Source organism: Arachis duranensis, chromosome 1 (genome assembly GCF_000817695.3).
Source record: "Arachis duranensis cultivar V14167 chromosome 1, aradu.V14167.gnm2.J7QH, whole genome shotgun sequence".
Classification (NCBI taxonomy): domain Eukaryota; kingdom Viridiplantae; phylum Streptophyta; class Magnoliopsida; order Fabales; family Fabaceae; genus Arachis; species Arachis duranensis.
The window spans coordinates 98,789,861-98,806,998 of NC_029772.3; the positions used below are offsets into that span (position 1 = coordinate 98,789,861).

Genomic DNA, 17,138 nt, shown 5'->3' on the forward strand with positions numbered 1-17,138 from the left:
TGTAATATAAAATGACATGATCTGAGGATGTTGGTGCTTGCATTTCGTTGTGTTGCATAACGTTGACTATTTGACTGCCAGCCTTCTCAATCTATTTTGTATCTTGTAATGCTAAGTTTCATATGATCCTATTATATTTCTTTGTCAAAAGCAACAATTCAATTGCAATTCGGTTCCTTTGTTATTATAAGATCTTTAGAGTTTGCAACGCTATTGCAAAAATTTCTATGTTTGTACAAGTAAGCCAATATGCAATATAGGGCTTGAGAGTCAAGAGACAATTTATTCACTAAATTTGAGTAGAACTTATTATTCTTATAACAAAAAAATATATATTTATTTTTAGGTAAAAACTCAGGTGAAGTCGACTTTACGTGAAGTTTATACCTGATAGCCGTTAGATGAAAATTTAGTCAAATCAATTAAATCATCTAACGGCTCTTAAATATCAACTTTACGTGAAGTCGACTGCACCTGAATTTTTAACTTATTTTTAATTTGCGTCTAATCGAATATAGTTGAAATGGAACCAGGGAACGAGCAAGGAAAAATAGCCGTTGCCCTTGTGTATACGAGGCTTCCTTCTAACTGATATATTTTCAAATCACCCTCTAATTTCCCGCTTTGTGCATGCAGCAATTTATTGGCCAACAGCAAACTCTTAAGTGGAGCTCAGTACCGTAGTAGATTAGTCTTTAGCCTGCCGGACTGGGAAATACCGTGAAAAACTAACAAGGCTAGTATTTAATTAATGATATGCGTTAAACCCTATATCCGACACGTCGTGTTCTTTGGTTAATTCTTAACAATTAGAACGCTACAGCCTACATGTAGCATGTCATGTTTCTTGTAATCAATTAAGGCACGGATCCCAAACATCACATTTTTGTAACAATTTTTAAAATTTTTCATTTCTGTAATCAATTTTTTCCCCTTAATCACCACCATGTGTAATTCATCTCTTTCTTTTTTATTGTGTTCTTTGTCAATAATTAAAGAGTGTTACATCAACTTTTGCTTGTTTTAATTTTAATTAATACACTGATATTATCAAATTTTGGTCACTAAAGTTTAATTAACATTTGCAATCATGTATGACACGATAGAAAAAAAAAAATCGAATGGGGAGTGAAGAACTCGACATCCCCTTTGTCAAGTTCCAGGGTGTTTGTGAACAACACGACATGCATTAGCTCGTTTTCTATTCAATCTAATTTTTAAATGGCAAACCTAATTTCAGATCACACATTTTATGAAAATCAGATTTATTTTTTTTGGTGTTTGTTACGGTACGATGATAAATTCATATGTACCGATACGTTAAAAATATGAACAAGTAGTAATAAGTCATGTGGAATTTATTTTCCACGTCAGCATTTAATTTTTTCTTTTTTAAATATATATTATATCACCACTTTTACTAATACACCCTTTTTAATTAAATAAAAATAAAAATATATTTTTTATTTAATTTTATAAAAAATCTTAAACATCCTTACTTTATTTGATTAGACAAATACCATTTTAAATAAATCAAATTTTAAAATTCAATTAATTCTAATTTTATAATTTCAAATAATTTAAATAACAAAACAAAAACATATAAAAAAAACCAAAAATAAATGATTCTTCGTCTTCTCCAATTTTCCTAATCATTCCTATCTCCCTCTAAAGCAAAGCAAAACATATCAATAAAACTAAAAATCAATCGTTCTTCATCTTCTCCAATTTCCTTAATATCATTCGTCCCCCTCCCCCCATTCTAAAGCAAAACAATGAAAGTCCCAAACCAAAACAACAAAACCCTAGCCTTAGGTTCTTTGCCGCGGCCGTCCCCTGTCTCAGCGCTTCCGCTTCTTCCTCTACCCTCTGTCCGGAACCCAGGTAGCTCGGCACGTCGTCCCCATCTTTACTGGCTTCTCTGTCCGTGGCTTGGAGCAGCTTGCCATCGAGTCACCGCTTGCCAGAACTGGGTCGCCGATCGCTGTCAGAACTGGGTTGCCAGTCGCTGCCGTTTTGGGTGCAGCAAAAGCTCTTGGTCAAATCAAACCTCTTGGAGTTAAGGTCAGTAATTTATGTCATTGTTCATGAATTTTTCCCCTTTGTAAAAAATAAAATTCAATTGATTGATTTGAATATAGTTTCATTTGTACAAAACTAAAGGAAATTTTTTTATCTCATTTCTTTTCTTATTTAACACTATCGAATTTTCTATTGCATTCCATATTGCATATGAAATTTCATTCTAGTTTCTTTTGGAATGTTTAGTTTGGAGTTGCTGGTGAATATTGTGAGTTACTGCATTTTGTGGTACAATTGCTAATTATAATTAATAATTCATGCTATGCCCAAGTTTAAAATCCTGCATATGCAGGTTCATTTTGTAGTTGCAGCTTGTAAGAATATGATTAGTGAAAAAGGTATGAGGCCTGGAGACATTGTCACAGCTTCAAATGGAAAGACTATAGAGGTGAGAGTTTATTTGGTTATAATCACAACTTATTGTACACGTTATTGGAACATAACATTTGTTACATTTTGATCCTGTTTCAATCATTACATTGCAGTCTTCTCATCTTTTCCCTCCAGAAATCATATATTTCTTATATTGACAACAGTTTTTGTGCTTCTTGGATGTTTAATTTTAATATTTGGATGCAATGTATTGGTCACTTGAATTATCGTATGGCAAACCTATTGTAGAAATATCTGGTACAAATAAATATTTGTGTAAAATTGGAAATCAATGATTAGAGATTTTGTCCTCTAGGATCAATATAATTAAACATGTGTAGTAATTTTTATTATTTGTTTATTATAATATTACCATTTGAGATCAATTACTAAGAATTTGATGTTGGGTTTCTTTTGTAGGTTAACAACACTGATGCGGAGGGTAGGCTTACCTTCTTATGTAATAGAAACTCTGTTTTTTGTTGTAAATGGTTTGGTCTAATTTGACCAAGGTCAATTTACATGTTTGAGATATAAGCTTTGCACTATTATCATGAGTACTATTATCATGAGTGCCACCAGATACCAGAAAAAAAAAAAAATTAAAGCAAAGAAGCTTTTGCAAAAGGGGTTTCAACATGTTTTACTTGATACATGTGTCAATGAATCATTCAAATTTTCAAAACTTAATCCTTGACCAAAATTACAAAAAAATGCCACTCGTCACAACAATCACTACAATACGAGTGAATAAACATACTCTTGATTAAGTTAATTGCTTATTGCAATTTATGTTATTTGATACTAATTTTCAGATTATTTAGTAGAAACAGAAGAAATAGAATATGAGCATCATTAATATGCAGAAAATAATTTCAGTTACATTTCTGTTTTATGATGGTTGTGAAGAAAATTGTTCCTTGAGTGATCTCAAGACTCAAGACTCATTCTATATAAATTCTAAACTGCATAGCCATAAGGATTATTACAATATTTTATTTGAAAACAATTGAACACAATATCTCCAAGTAATGAAAGTTAACAACTATTGGTTCTCCCTGCTATTACTTTTAAAAATTTAAGCAAGTAAACATCCTTGATATTATTTAGTAGATACACACAACCCAGAACCTCTCAGAAAATGTTGTAAGAGTTGTAAATAATATTAACTGCAAAAATTTTACAACTATTCAATAGTTCTACACTTCAGGAATAGTTGGTAAAGATGGCAGCCATTTTCTGCAGCCTCAATATACAGGACGTTCCCATAGTGCTTTCTGCATGATAAATGAACAAAAGCTATCTTCCTTATATAAAGAGCTTTAGGTCAATTTTTTGGTTGAAGGTCTTCTTAATGTGCATGCCATCACACAAAAAACATGTGGTCTAGGATTGATGCATGGAGAGAAACCCACTGAACTAGTGAACCAGCAATCAGAAGCAATTTTCCTAAAGAATGAACAACAAATAAAACAATGAACACTGAACCCAGAAATAAAACAACCAGCAACAATGAAATCAATGAATCAATAACGAGGTACTGAAAAATGTGTAATAACATGTTTGGTTTCATGTTTTAAAGTCCTAAAATCAATAGAGGAAAAAGGTCACTAGCTCATAGAGTTCTAAAGCATGCAAACAAAGCAAAACACCTAGTATACTCTAGAATAGACTAGAAGGAAGGATGAAAAAGACCATTGAAAATAATTGATTTTCATACTGTGGCCTATGATTCATCCATGGAGAGTTCTAAATATATGGTCTTCAAACCAAAAACAGCTTTCCAGATATCATGATCAGTAAATACAACTTTGCTTGCTAACATCCATTCCATACAATGGGAACTGAAAAAACAACTATTCAGGCTACGCCGTAACTAATACATTGAACAATGAACAATGAACAATGAACAACAATCAGAAGCAATTTTAGTAAATCAACAACAAATAAAATCAGAACAGAGAATAAAAATCTAACAACCCTCAACCAAAAAATCAGAACCAACAACCCTAAACCTGTGACCCAAAATATACAAATAGAATTGAAAATCATGAATCAGAATTAACCCTAAACCCCTAAATCAAAACAGAACAAAAAGTTTAGAATTAAAAAACAAAATTAGAAGACGATGGAGGCTTATCCAAGTATTAATTATAAATTAGAATCAATAAGAAGACTAAACTAGAATTTAAAAATAAAAATAGAATCAGAATAGAAAAAACAAACATGAGGCTTAGCCTCCATTACAGAAGACGATGGAGGCTCGGTGGGAACTGGGGTCGGTGGCTTAGAGCTGCTGGGAAGAACGTTCCTGGGTCGGTGCTCGCTGGCGACGCTGGGCGCTGCTGGGAAGAACGCTGCTTCCTGCTGGGTCGGTGCTCGCTGGGAACTGGGAAGAAGGCTTCGTTGCTGGCGGCTGGTGGGATTGCGACTCTGCGAGGGCGAGACTGAGAGCAGCAGAGAGCGACTGTGAGATTGTGCGAGGGCGAGACTGAGAGAAGCTAGGTTTCGAAATTGGGGGTTGGGGGGTTATGTGACTTTAGCTTATTTTGTTTAGGAACATGACCTATTTTGATAATGTTAAAAAAATTATGTCAGGAATGACATTAAAAAAATTAAAAATAACATCATTATTTTTCTTCAATCATTTAGAAATTTGATTTGAATTTTTATAACTAGGACGGAAGATTATTTTCTTGTTTTCTTAGTCAAATCAATAATGTAATCAATCGATAATGTTATAAATATAACTCAAATCAAATTTTTAAACTAAATTTTTCAAACAAGAGTCATTCTAACTTTGTGAAACTTCAATTAATTATTTAAAATGCATCATGTATTTTAAAAGTTGAAACAGAACGCAGAGGTAATTTTGTATGATGAGCTAAAGAGAATATAGACACAATTTAAGCAAGGTCATATTTCTGAAAGACATTAATATTTAATTCATTGTTCATTCATAATCTTATTGAAAACGACTAAGGATGATAACAAGCCACAAGAAACAAGAAGAAATGTTACTATGTCATAGTTGTCTTATGGTAAAATCTTCTTCCCTTAGTAGGTGGCCAAACAAACGCGTGGCGTATACGATCAGAAAGCATGGAGATCCCCATGGTATAGGCACTCTTCTTATGGACAGTCACTTGTAAGAAATCTCGCTCCATGGGAGGAGCCCCAACCTCAAGTTGCAATGCTGCAAAGTCCACTGACAGTGTGAAAACTGAGAAGCATAGCGCCAATGAATTAGATTTGGAACCATATAGACCTCCAGAGAGTATTGCACACAGCTTCCCGTTGCCAAGGTCAACAAAATTGAACCTGTCCTCTTCTCCCACACTGGGATAAATACCCTCAAAACACTCATCAAGGTATTGATATAATGCAACACGGCCATTCTGGGGGTTAACGAGAATGGCCAAGACCTTGTGCAAAGGTGCCTCAGGAGGAGATTCATTCACAAACTCATTTGTGAGGCAAACGGTGTAGTTGCGGCTGCCAAGACCCGGAAGGGACACAGAAATGTACGGGAGACAAATAAAACGAAAGTAGTTATCACCGTTAATGAGCCTATCCTTTATGAAGTTCGAAAGATTGTTCTCAGAGGCCGGCTCAGTCGTCCAATTCTCTTTTATGGGGTCGAAGCGGGCCAAACAGGTGTCTCTATTTCCCCTCCATGAAAGAAAGAGGTTGTTGTCGAGGACGAACATGTTATATCGGAAAGGTGGGTTGCTGACGGTCGGAGGAGCGATTAAGGGTTTCCAAGTTCTAGATCCAGAACAAAGAACGTAACAGTCAGGTGAAGCTTTGCCCTTTGATTTCATACAGAAGTAAACATCGCCGGAGCCTGGCGTGTTTGCGATGAATGCTTTGACAAAAGGGAGCGGTGCATCATCCAGTGATTCCGCACGCTCAAAACTGCCCTCCCCATCCCCAAATTTGAATTCGTAGATAGGCCAGGAGACACTCGCACTCCCGATTCTACCCGGGTCCTCGGACACCGCCATATAGATCTTGGAGTCGAACTCGAAAGGACACAAATCAAGCTTTGCAAGTTTGAAATGGAAATCGAACTCGAACTCTGGTGGAGGCAAACAATTCCAATCTTTGACATCAACTTCTTGTTTCTTTAAATTGCTTAGTTTGATCACGAACAACTTTTTATACGACACGAGGCAAATGCACGCTTCCTTCGCCATTTTAACCTGCTCCGTTTTTCGGTTTTTTGACACAGCAGCATCCAATTCCGCCATCACTCTCTCCGATCGAACGAGATCGGTAGTGCTGCGGCAGCAAAATGATCGGATTAGGGTAAAGCACTGAAAAGTTAAAAAAGGAACAAAAAAATCGGCTGTTGGTGAGCGACTTTACAATATGAACTTACTCTCTTTCTCAATCATTCTCTCTATATATATACTATCAAAAGACCGTGCGAAAAATATCTGTTGCTAAAATACTTCTCGTCAATCTACAATTCGCAAAATAATAGAGAATTATTTGCTTAAAAAATATTTATAAAACCATATATTAAAATATAATTAAACTACATATCCACCCTATTATATTTAACCCAAAAAACAGTAAAATTTTAGTATCACCAAAATATAATAGCTTGAATATTTTGGTTCTGATTTTTTGGTTGAGGGTTGTTAGATTTTTATTCTCTGTTCTGATTTTATTTGTTGTTGATTTACTAAAATTGCTTCTGATTGTTGTTCATTGTTCATTGTTCATTGTTCAATGTATTAGTTACGGCGTAGCCTGAATAGTTGTTTTTTCAGTTCCCATTGTATGGAATGGATGTTAGCAAGCAAAGTTGTATTTACTGATCATGATATCTGAAAAGCTGTTTTTGGTTTGAAGACCATATATTTAGAACTCTCCATGGATGAATCATAGGCCACAGTATGAAAATCAATTATTTTCAATGGTCTTTTTCATCCTTCCTTCTAGTCTATTCTAGAGTATACTAGGTGTTTTGTTTTGTTTGCATGCTTTAGAACTCTATGAGCTAGTGACCCTTTTTCTCTATTGATTTTAAGACTTTAAAACATGAAACCAAACATGTTATTACACATTTTTCAGTACCTCGTTATTGATTCATTGATTTCATTGTTGCTGGTTGTTTTATTGCTGGGTTCAGTGTTCATTGTTTTATTTGTTGTTCATTCTTTAGGAAAATTGCTTCTGATTGCTGGTTCACTAGTTCAGTGGGTTTCTCCATGCATCAATCCTAGACCACATGTTTTTTGTGTGATGGCATGCACATTAAGAAGACCTTCAACCAAAAAATTGACCTAAAGCTCTTTATATAAGGAAGATAGCTTTTGTTCATTTAATCATGCAGAAAGCACTATGGGAACGTCCTGTATATTGAGGCTGCAGAAAATGGCTGCCATCTTTACCAACTATTCCTGAAGTGTAGAACTATTGAATAGTTGTAAAATTTTTGCAGTTAATATTATTTACAACTCTTACAACATTTTCTGAGAGGTTCTGGGTTGTGTGTATCTACTAAACAATATCAAGGATGTTTACTTGCTTAAATTTTTAAAAGTAATAGCAAGGAGAACCAATAGTTGTTAACTTTCATTACTTGAAGATATTACTGGTAGAATCTGCATGTGTTCAATTGTTTTCAAATGAAATATTGTAATAATCCTTATGGCTATGCAGTTTAGAATTTATATAGAATGAGTCTTGAGTCTTGAGATCACTCAAGGAACAATTTTCTTCACAACCATCGTAAAACAAAAATGTAACTGAAATTATTTTCTGCATATTAATGATGCTCATATTCTATTTCTTCTGTTTCTACTAAATAATCTGAAAATTAGTATCAAATAACATAAATTGCAACAAGCAATTAACTTAATCAAGAGTATGTTTATTCACTCATATTGTAGTGATTGTTGTGACAAGTGGCATTTTTTTGTAATTTTGGTCAAGGATTAAGTTTTGAAAATTTGAATGATTCATTGACACATGTATCAAGTAAAACATGTTGAAACCCCTTTTGCAAAAGCTTCTTTGCTTTAATTTTTTTTCTGGTATCTATTGGCACTCATGATAATAGTGCAAAGCTTATATCTCATACATATAAATTGACCTTGGTCAAATTAGACCAAACCATTTACAACACAAAACAGAGTTTCTATTACATAACAAGGTAAGCCTACCCTCCACATCAGTGTTGTTAACCTACAAAAGAAACCCAACATCAAATTCTTAGTAATTGATCTCAAATGGTAATATTATAATAAACAAATAATAAAAATTACTACACATGTTTAATTATATTGATCCTAGAGGACAAAATCTCTAATCATTGATTTCCAATTTTACACAAATATTTATTTGTACCAGATATTTCTACAATAGATTTGTCCTACGATAATTCAAGTGATCAATACATTGCATCCAAATATTAAAATTAAACATCCAAGAAGCACAAAAACTGTTCTCAATATAAGAAATATATGATTTCCTGAGGGAAAAGATGAGAAGACTGCAATGTAATGATTGAAACAGGATCAAAATGTAACAAATGCTATGTTCCAATAACGTGTACAGTAAGTTGTGATTATAAGTTTATAACCAAATAAACTCTCACCTCTATAGTCTTTCTATTTGAAGTTGTGACAATGTCTCCAGGCCTCATACCTTTTCCACTAATCATATTCTTACAAGCTGCAACTACAAAATGAACCTGCATATGCAGGACTTTAAACTTGGGCATAGCATGAATTATTAATTATAATTAGCAATTGTACCACAAAATGCAGTAACTCACAATATTCACCAGCAACTCCAAACTAAACATTCCAAAAGAAACTAGAACAAAATTTCATATGCAATATGGAATGCAATAGAAAACTCGATAGTGTTAAATAAGAAAAGAAATGAGATAAAAAAAATTTCCTTTAGTTTTGTACAAATGAAACTATGTTCAAATTAATCAATTGAATTTTATTCTTTACAAAGGGGAAAAATTCATGAACAATGACATAAATTACTGACCTCAACTCCAAGAGGTTTGATTTGACCAAGAGTTTTTGCTGCACCCAAAACGGCAGCGACCGGCGACCCAGTTCTGGCAGCGATCGGCGACACGACGGCGAGAGCAGATACGACGGAATGCAGTGCCTCGATGGCAAGCTGCTCCAAGCCACGGACAGAGAAGCCAGTGAAGATGGGGACGACGTGCCGAGTTACCTGGGTTCCGGACAGAGGGAAGAGGAAGAAGCGGAAGCGCTGAGACAGGGGACGGCGGCGGCAAAGAACCTAGGGCTAGGGTTTTGTTGTTTTGGTTGGGACTTTCACTGTTTTGCTTCAGAATGGGGGGAGGGGGACGAATGATATTAAGAAAATTGGAGAAGATGAAGAACGATTGATTTTTAGTTTTATTGATATGTTTTGCTTTGCTTTAGAGGGAGACAGGAATGATTAGGGGAATTGGAGAAGACGAAGAACGATTGATTTTTGGTTTTTTTTTATATGTTTTTGTTTTGTTGTTAAATTATTTGAAATTATAAAATTAGGATTAATTGAATTCTAAAATTTGATTAATTTAAAAGGGTATTTTTGTCTAATCAAATAAAGTAAGGATGTTTAAGACTTTTTATAAAATTAAATAAAAATTATTTTTTATTTTTATTTAATTAAAAAGGGTATATTAGTAAAAGTGGTGATATAATATATATTTAAAAAAGAAAAATTAAATGCTGACGCGTGGAAAATTCCACATGACTTATTACTACTTGTTCATATTTTTAACGTATTGGTACGTTTGAATTTATTATTGTACGGTAGCAAACACCTTTTTCTTTTATTGATGACAATTTCTTCATATTCACAATCATCTTATTTATTTCAATTTATTCCTCAAATTTATGACTTTCCCTTATTTAACTAGTTTCCTCCTTATTTTGGAAATCGGAAGGAAGGAACGTCTGTGCATGCATGCATGTTCGTTGTATATAACATTTTTATCCTAAACTGCAAAATAATAACGTAAAAAAAAGATGTAATATTCAATATATAAAGATCAGATACTAATGTTCCACTAACTTGCTGCATTGAAGTCATGATGAGTTAAGCATGCGTGTGTGGTTAGATTGTGTTTATGAAATCCAAGCTTCACGACAGATCAGATCATAGACATACGATCATTAGCTTCCAACCTAACGGGACAAACCCTACAACTTCCTATGATCCTTCACTGAGCTGTGACAATCAAATCCCATCGATCAAGCTCTCTACAGATTGCATGATTCAACATCAAATAGCATTGACCATGTCCGTGTAGTTCCCTTAAGTTTCACGGAGAATAATGTTCTTGCTGGGGATCATGGAATCCCGCACTTCTAGAAGCCAGAAGCTCAACCACTTCTATTGACCACGAACAAAAGTTAACATGCAATGCATCATATCATATATTTAATTCATTCGAGAAGTTGTAAGATAATAACCAAATAAATCATGGTCAATCACATTAATGGCAGGTCAAACCTACCTTCTTCTTCATCATCTTCGTTTTGACTTGTAAAGAATGGGGTGAGGTAGTTCTTATCTAATGCTTTAAAAGATGCAGCACTACAACAGATAAGAAAAGCAGAGAGCAGTAGTCAGAAGTAGAAAAGTCATGAAAAAGAGCAGTTACTTGAACTCATTTTTTGTCATTAAGATTCAGAACTCATATAATACCTGTTTAATTCTCGAAGCTTCAACTTGATTTTGCTCCCTGGTGATAATTCTTCCTTCTGAGGAGAAACATAGCTGCCATTGCTTTCCTCAAACTTGTGGAAGAAACGGAAAATATTAGTTAAGATAATCGCTATTGTCCTTTACTAGGAAAACAAATTAAATCCAAAACAACCATGTATAAACGAACACATACAATTTGTAAGGATTCAACACCACATTAAAAGCTTCCTTTCCACATGCATATCAAACACTTAGGCTATACTACGCAAGGAACAACACTGATGATTAAAGACAGCAAAAGAGCCTCATCTTGAAAAACTTACCTTTGTGATCTCAACTGAAGGCAAAGGGCTCTCCTTGCTATTAATTTCACCACCTACAACTTCTAAAGCTTCCAGCATGGTACCTGTTGAACCACCAATCAGCAATACCTAAAAGAAAGTAAACAAGTTTATGTCAAGCAAGCATCTTACTCAACCTCTTTTTTAGTTTATTTATTATTTTTGTGCAATGTTTAGCTTATTGGATGACAACCATAAATATGCATACCGTCAACATGACAATTGCTGTAGTTGCAGTGAATATGGTCTGCCCATGTCCTTCAGGAAGATCATGAACTGATTGTAGAGCAAGGGCAAAGGCCATTGCTCCTCGAAGTCCTGTTTGTTTTCATGAAGTGAAAAACCTAAGTGATCTGGCAAAGAATTAAAGATCACACCAAAAGCAGCGGCCAACCAAACTTCCCCAATATAGTCAATGGTTTACACTCTTACCACTATACCATAGTGCTTTCTGGTGCTTTGGTAGCACTTAGCAAAAAAAAAAAAAAAAGAAAAATAAACAGTTTTAGGGAGAAATGTAAAACCAAAGCATCAAAGTGTCTGAATTCATGCAATTCATTGTGTTGTAACCAAACTAAAAAAGCAGAAATGTACAAATGTCTCTGTTATTTTTGAATTCATGCAAATCATTGTGTTGTAACCAAACTAGCTCAAAAAGCAGAAATGTACTAATGTCTCTGTTATTAGTAGCTTATGATGATAGCAACTGGAGCTCAAATACCTTGCAATTCCAATGGATATCTGAAATACCCAACAAGAAAGTTAAGGAAGAAGACCGAAAGGAACTTAAAATAAATAGGCTAATAGAAATCAATGGCAATTCAAATTAAAAGATAACATCCAAGGATCAAGTAAAAGGATACAACTGAGAAGCAAATAAATCCAACATGTGACCAGCTATGTTTCTCCATGGCAATATCAATCCCCATGTATATAAATCTGTAGATCATATGAAAAAATGGTTTATCAGTTGGAGGAAATATCAAACTCCAAGAAGTATAATTCTACTAACAAATCCTACTTACACAAATGTCTCTGCTAATGATGATATTAACTCGAAGAAAGAAGAGACAAATCTCTGAGAACTTCTAGACAAGTTTGAATACGTGTAGTGCTTCATGACCTAAAAAAAGCAGAGACATTGACAGAAATGCAATAAAACACAGATATAAACTTCAATCAAAGCATAATAAGCACTTACCATTCCCGTGAACAATATTGATACAATACCAGACAAGCCAAGACCTTCTGCAAGCATGTACCTAAGAAATGAAATAGCTTGTAAAAGAACTTTTTCTAGGCTTCTATGACAATGTAATAAAGAAATAAGCCCGGGAGATTACTTACGAGAAATATGGGAAAAGTACAAAAAGACAGCTCTCCAAGTTCTGAAGGCTAGATAAAACCGAAAACTTCCCTAATCAGTATTTTCCATAGATATGATGCGAACTATCCAATCTTGAGCCAAAGAAAAATGAGTTCATAAAATACTTACCTGTCAATACTCAATCCTGCATACTTAAACAGGTTCTGAGAGTTAAGGTTCCTCAATCTATTTTGACTTCTAAGTATCTAAAGAATCATGCTGCACATATATTGGACAAGTATAGACTTTATTTAAAAGGATATTAAAGCAGATATGAATCCAACTACACCACCTGCAAAGCGAACAAACAACTTAGAAAAGGTGAAAAGATATTGGATATCAGATCACAATAAGTTCACCCTATTTCTCAATCATCATCTTTCAAGAAAATTTGGTATACAATAAAAGTGATATGAAACAACACCAAACCATAATACAAGGTAATAGAACAACCTTAACTATTGCATGAAGGCTACGTTAGGTGAAATTTGTAAAACTTACCAGCAGACATCGACCCAACAAAAGTCTCCAAGAATCTAACAACCACCATGAATAAGTTCTGTCCAGATGGATGAGTTTTAACCAGTGACATTGTTCTGAAAAGTAAGTGTTCTAGTTGGAGGGAAGTCTAATGATACTTGGGTTTACTTTGAAAAGAGCATAATATACTTTAGAGGTCAAGATACTTAGATACATACCTGTACAATGAAATAGCCATCTGCCAATTGACGAATAGGAGATGACGAAAGAAAAGAAGAAAAAGATCAGTTAGTAAGTAGCAAGACCCAAACTTAAATCACAGATAACCAATTACTTTCTTAAAATAAAAATTATGATAATAATAAGAAAAGTTTATGAAAGGATCATACAGCATCATTCAGAACAGACTCTCCAAAAACCAGGGCATACAAATTGACATCAGTGCCAAGCTCCTACAAACAAGGCAGCATGAAAAAGCAAACTGAAATGGATGCTACATATTTAGTGTGGATAAATACAATAATAATGTTGAGTCACTGATGTGGAAGAGTGGAGAATAACCTGAAATATGGAGAGAACGGTAACTGGATCAGTTGCAGAGATAAGAGCACCAAACATTAGGCACTCAACGAAAGGTAGTCCGTACACGAGGTGTATAAATCCACCAAGGAAACTGCATGCATTGCATATTATGATCAGAAAATTACAGCATTATTGAAGTATTGAATATTGATAATCATAACTCGTAATTAATGTACCGTGTCAAAGAAAGAAAAACTTACACAAGGACACCAGTTACAACAGAAGCTAGAAAGGTACCGAATATAGCAAAGGTGATAATGGCTCCAAAATTAGAGAAGAAAGGTTGCTGTGGAGTCCATTACAATGCAATGCTGGGAATTAATATATTAAAAAAAAAAGAGAAATAGAATAACATAAAAAAGAACAGAGTTGTAAGAAAGGAGGAGCTTACGGGTGCGAGGCTGAAACCAGACTGAGTAATATGAAGGAGGGTGAAGGAAACCACACAAAGAAATTGAGAAGATGAATGAAATTAAGATGAATAAAAAAGAAAATAAAAAAAGGATATAATATTATGGGAGGAAGCAAGAAGAGGAAGAAGAATTCCTCGTGGAAATTGAACCAGGCTATGATGCTGGTCTGAGTGTGGGAGATGTTGGCGAGGACGCCGACAAGCAAGCCGATGAGGAGGGAGGCGCTGGCCTCCGGAACCACGTAAATCTTCTTGCGGCGGAGGACATGGCCAAGCACGAAGGCCAGCACCAGCATCATGATCTGCAGCAGAATTCCCAGCCCTGCCGCCTGCTCCGCTTTGCTCGCAACCGTCTCCGTGACCACATCCGCCGCTCTTGCCGGTGATATATCGACATCCTCAATCACCATTCGCATATCCGCTCACGCTCGCTATTCTATACATTCAGTTAGAGTGAGAATCAGAATATGGTCATTATTTGTGCAGGAAGCCAGGAATATGGTTGGGCAGTGGGGCCCATTTGTGTTTCGGTTACTGACGTGGCACTTGAAGCAGCACCATTCTGTCCTCTTAGTTTTCCCTTTTTCAGTTTCGTCCACTTTCTCAATCATCATAAAGCTGCCTATCTCTAGCTACCTACCTACCTACCTTATTGTCACAAAAGTGCACTTATGACTTTTATCTCTTTTTTCATCTTTATAAAAAATTCAATAAAAAATAATGTCTTGTAGTTAATTGGCTAATTTATTCAGTAATTGAGACTTAGCATGTATTATGTACAGTTATAGAATCATAGCGTGTTTTTTTATAAAAAATCTAAAGTTGGATTTGTGGCGTAATAAACAAATAAAAAATTGGGCTGGCTACACATACAAGTTTACAAGCTTACAAGTTGGCCCAGCCCAAATAGAAGTCACGCGCATGAAGAGAAATAACAACGCGCGTCAAAATCACGCGCTCAACACTCGAACGGTTACGTATGGCAGACTCTTCCACTTCTTCCACTTCTCAAAGCGCTTTGAAAACAAGGAAACCATCCCATTTTCGAGCGAAAATCAAAGTTCAAAATATACAAATCGTTGTTCGAAACCTCCATCAAAACACCATCAAACTCTCCGTGAAAAATCTGAAGAAAAAACAAAGCAACAATACTCAACGTAAGTTCATTAAGATTCCTGTATATTTTACTTTTCTTCTACGTCGTTCTTCTAGGGTTTACTATTACTCTTGCTTCTTTGTTACACTGTTCTAAGTTCTACGTCGTTGTTCTAAGTTCTACGTCGTTCTATGTTGTTGTTCTAAGTTCTCCTGCTATTTTTGTTGATTTTTGGGGGTTTATTCCGTAGATTGGGGGGTGTATACTGCTTAACCTTGTAATGTGGCTTGATATTGAAGCATGGTTGAGTGATATCTGACTGATATCTATATGGATGTATCTGAATAATATCTATGGGTGTATCTCACTGTTATCAATGGGTGTATCTTGTTGATATCTTTGGGTGTATCTGAGTCATATATATGGGTGTATCTTACTGTTATCAATGGGTGTATCTTATTGTTATTAATGAGTGTATCTGAGTCATATATATATGGGTGTATCTTACTGATATCTTTGGGTGTATTTTTCGTTTCAGAGAAAATGGCAGCAAGAAACCAAACCAAAGACCTTAAGTGTGCCACACATCTCCTAAGTGATAAGTTCAGAAACATGACTGAGGAGAAGAAGGCGATTGTGAGGGATCTTGGATTCGGTGGGTTGATGCACATCCCACCACTGATCTTGGATTCGGTGGGTTGATGCACATCCCACCACTAAGGGTGCATCACCAACTGTTAAGGGAGCTGGCAAACAACTTCAAACTTGGGGAGAACAGACTGGAAACAGGATATGGTTCTTTCAAAATAACCCCAAGAAAAATAGGTCATGCGCTTGGGATTAATGCAACAGGTAATTAGCTCAAAATTATAGGTGTATATTAAGTTGTTGCTTGGATGTATATTAAGTTGATGCTTGGGTGTATTTGAACCGACTTGGATACTTTGTTGTCTTCCTTTTTGTAGGAGATCTATTTCCTGAGAAAGTTGAGTATAAGAAACTTTCTGATGATGAAAAAATAATTTTTAGAAGATTCCAGGGTAAGACCCTCAAAAGTCTTACCGATGAAATGATGGAAATCGGCGTTGGCAACGAAGAGGAACGCCTGATGTTCAAGAGGATATTCATCCTCTACATACAGATGGCGTTCCTTTTGCCAACGACGATAAACAAAATATCGCCCGTGCACCTGGCCCCAATTTTTAAGATGGACGGCATATCGGAGAGAAACTGGGGGGCATGTTTTGACCTTCATGGTCAAGGGCATCACAGACTACAAGGAGAAGAAGAAGAAGGCAATTAATGGCTGCCTCTTCGCCCTGATGATAATCTACTTTCATCTTTCAAAAAACAAAGGAAAGAACAGGACTGAAAGACCACCAAAGCCCTGGATTGCCAACTGGACTAAGGAGCAGTTGGTGGAAAGAATGACCGCAGAAAGAGAGAAAATTTTGGTAAGTAAACATAATAAGTTGGGTGTATTTTATTTATCCGAATGCTACTAACTAAAATATCTCATGTTTCAGGGGATTGTGAAGATGGCAGAGACAAGAGAAAAAATGAAAAAAAAAGAAAAAAACAAAAAAAACAAGAAATCAAAAAAACAAAAAAAAGGAAGGCGAGTCCAACATCATCTTCGGAGACAGAAACTACTGACAGTGACACTTCTACCTCTGAGTCTGAGGCTCAAGAAGACTCAGA

General features: G+C 35.2%; 2 protein-coding genes and 3 long non-coding RNA genes across 6 annotated transcripts; 2 read left to right on the forward strand and 3 right to left on the reverse strand.

Annotated features, from left to right (window-relative positions):
• Nucleotides 1-1,519: 1,519 nt before the first annotated feature.
• On the forward strand, nucleotides 1,520-3,078 carry LOC107467325 (uncharacterized). The gene is made up of 3 exons (XR_001587855.3): nucleotides 1,520-2,064; nucleotides 2,375-2,470; nucleotides 2,875-3,078. It is a non-coding gene; the product is annotated as an uncharacterized LOC107467325 (long non-coding RNA).
• A 408-nt stretch (nucleotides 3,079-3,486) lies between these two features.
• On the reverse strand, nucleotides 3,487-6,707 carry LOC107465763 (uncharacterized). Of its 2 annotated transcripts, none has more exons than XM_052253609.1 (3): nucleotides 5,476-6,707; nucleotides 4,702-5,020; nucleotides 3,487-3,903 (listed from the first exon to the last, which is right to left on the reverse strand). In XM_052253609.1, coding segments are annotated over exons 1-2 (1,233 nt in total). In that variant the 3' UTR covers nucleotides 3,487-3,903; nucleotides 4,702-5,019. The 2 variants fall into 2 exon arrangements, with proteins under 2 accessions (XP_052109569.1, XP_052109565.1); XM_052253605.1 differs by having other exon boundaries at nucleotides 4,681-5,020.
• Nucleotides 6,693-7,946, forward strand: LOC127741391 (uncharacterized). Its single transcript, XR_008002356.1, has 2 exons — nucleotides 6,693-6,811; nucleotides 7,631-7,946. It is a non-coding gene; the product is annotated as an uncharacterized LOC127741391 (long non-coding RNA).
• A 524-nt stretch (nucleotides 7,947-8,470) lies between these two features.
• LOC107465800 (uncharacterized) lies at nucleotides 8,471-9,943 on the reverse strand. Its single transcript, XR_001587501.3, has 3 exons — nucleotides 9,475-9,943; nucleotides 9,068-9,163; nucleotides 8,471-8,655 (listed from the first exon to the last, which is right to left on the reverse strand). It is a non-coding gene; the product is annotated as an uncharacterized LOC107465800 (long non-coding RNA).
• A 472-nt stretch (nucleotides 9,944-10,415) lies between these two features.
• Nucleotides 10,416-14,751, reverse strand: LOC107465794 (sodium/hydrogen exchanger 6-like). The gene is made up of 20 exons (XM_052251808.1): nucleotides 14,438-14,751; nucleotides 14,321-14,345; nucleotides 14,130-14,215; nucleotides 13,909-14,020; nucleotides 13,737-13,799; nucleotides 13,566-13,585; nucleotides 13,369-13,463; nucleotides 13,131-13,159; nucleotides 12,997-13,028; nucleotides 12,849-12,896; nucleotides 12,703-12,763; nucleotides 12,527-12,624; nucleotides 12,365-12,440; nucleotides 12,171-12,242; nucleotides 11,934-11,958; nucleotides 11,710-11,819; nucleotides 11,484-11,591; nucleotides 11,161-11,252; nucleotides 10,970-11,049; nucleotides 10,416-10,845 (listed from the first exon to the last, which is right to left on the reverse strand). Exons 1-20 carry the CDS (start codon nucleotides 14,749-14,751, stop codon nucleotides 10,775-10,777), a joined length of 1,617 nt encoding a protein of 538 aa, XP_052107768.1. The 3' UTR covers nucleotides 10,416-10,774.
• Nucleotides 14,752-17,138: the final 2,387 nt, after the last annotated feature.

Bases quoted from the DNA above. Each gene is read 5' to 3' on its own strand.
- LOC107465794 (XM_052251808.1), bottom strand. From the start codon at position 14,751: ATGGTGATTGAGGATGTCGATATATCACCGGCAAGAGCGGCGGATGTG. The intron at 13,800-13,908 runs GTTATTCTCCAC...CCTTGTTTGTAG, and splicing joins CCGTTCTCTCCATATTTCAG to GAGCTTGGCACTGATGTCAA. The intron at 13,464-13,565 runs GTATGTATCTAA...CTTACTTTTCAG, and splicing joins ATGGCTATTTCATTGTACAG to AACAATGTCACTGGTTAAAA.
- LOC107465763 (XM_052253609.1), bottom strand. From the start codon at position 6,707: ATGGCGGAATTGGATGCTGCTGTGTCAAAAAACCGAAAAACGGAGCAG.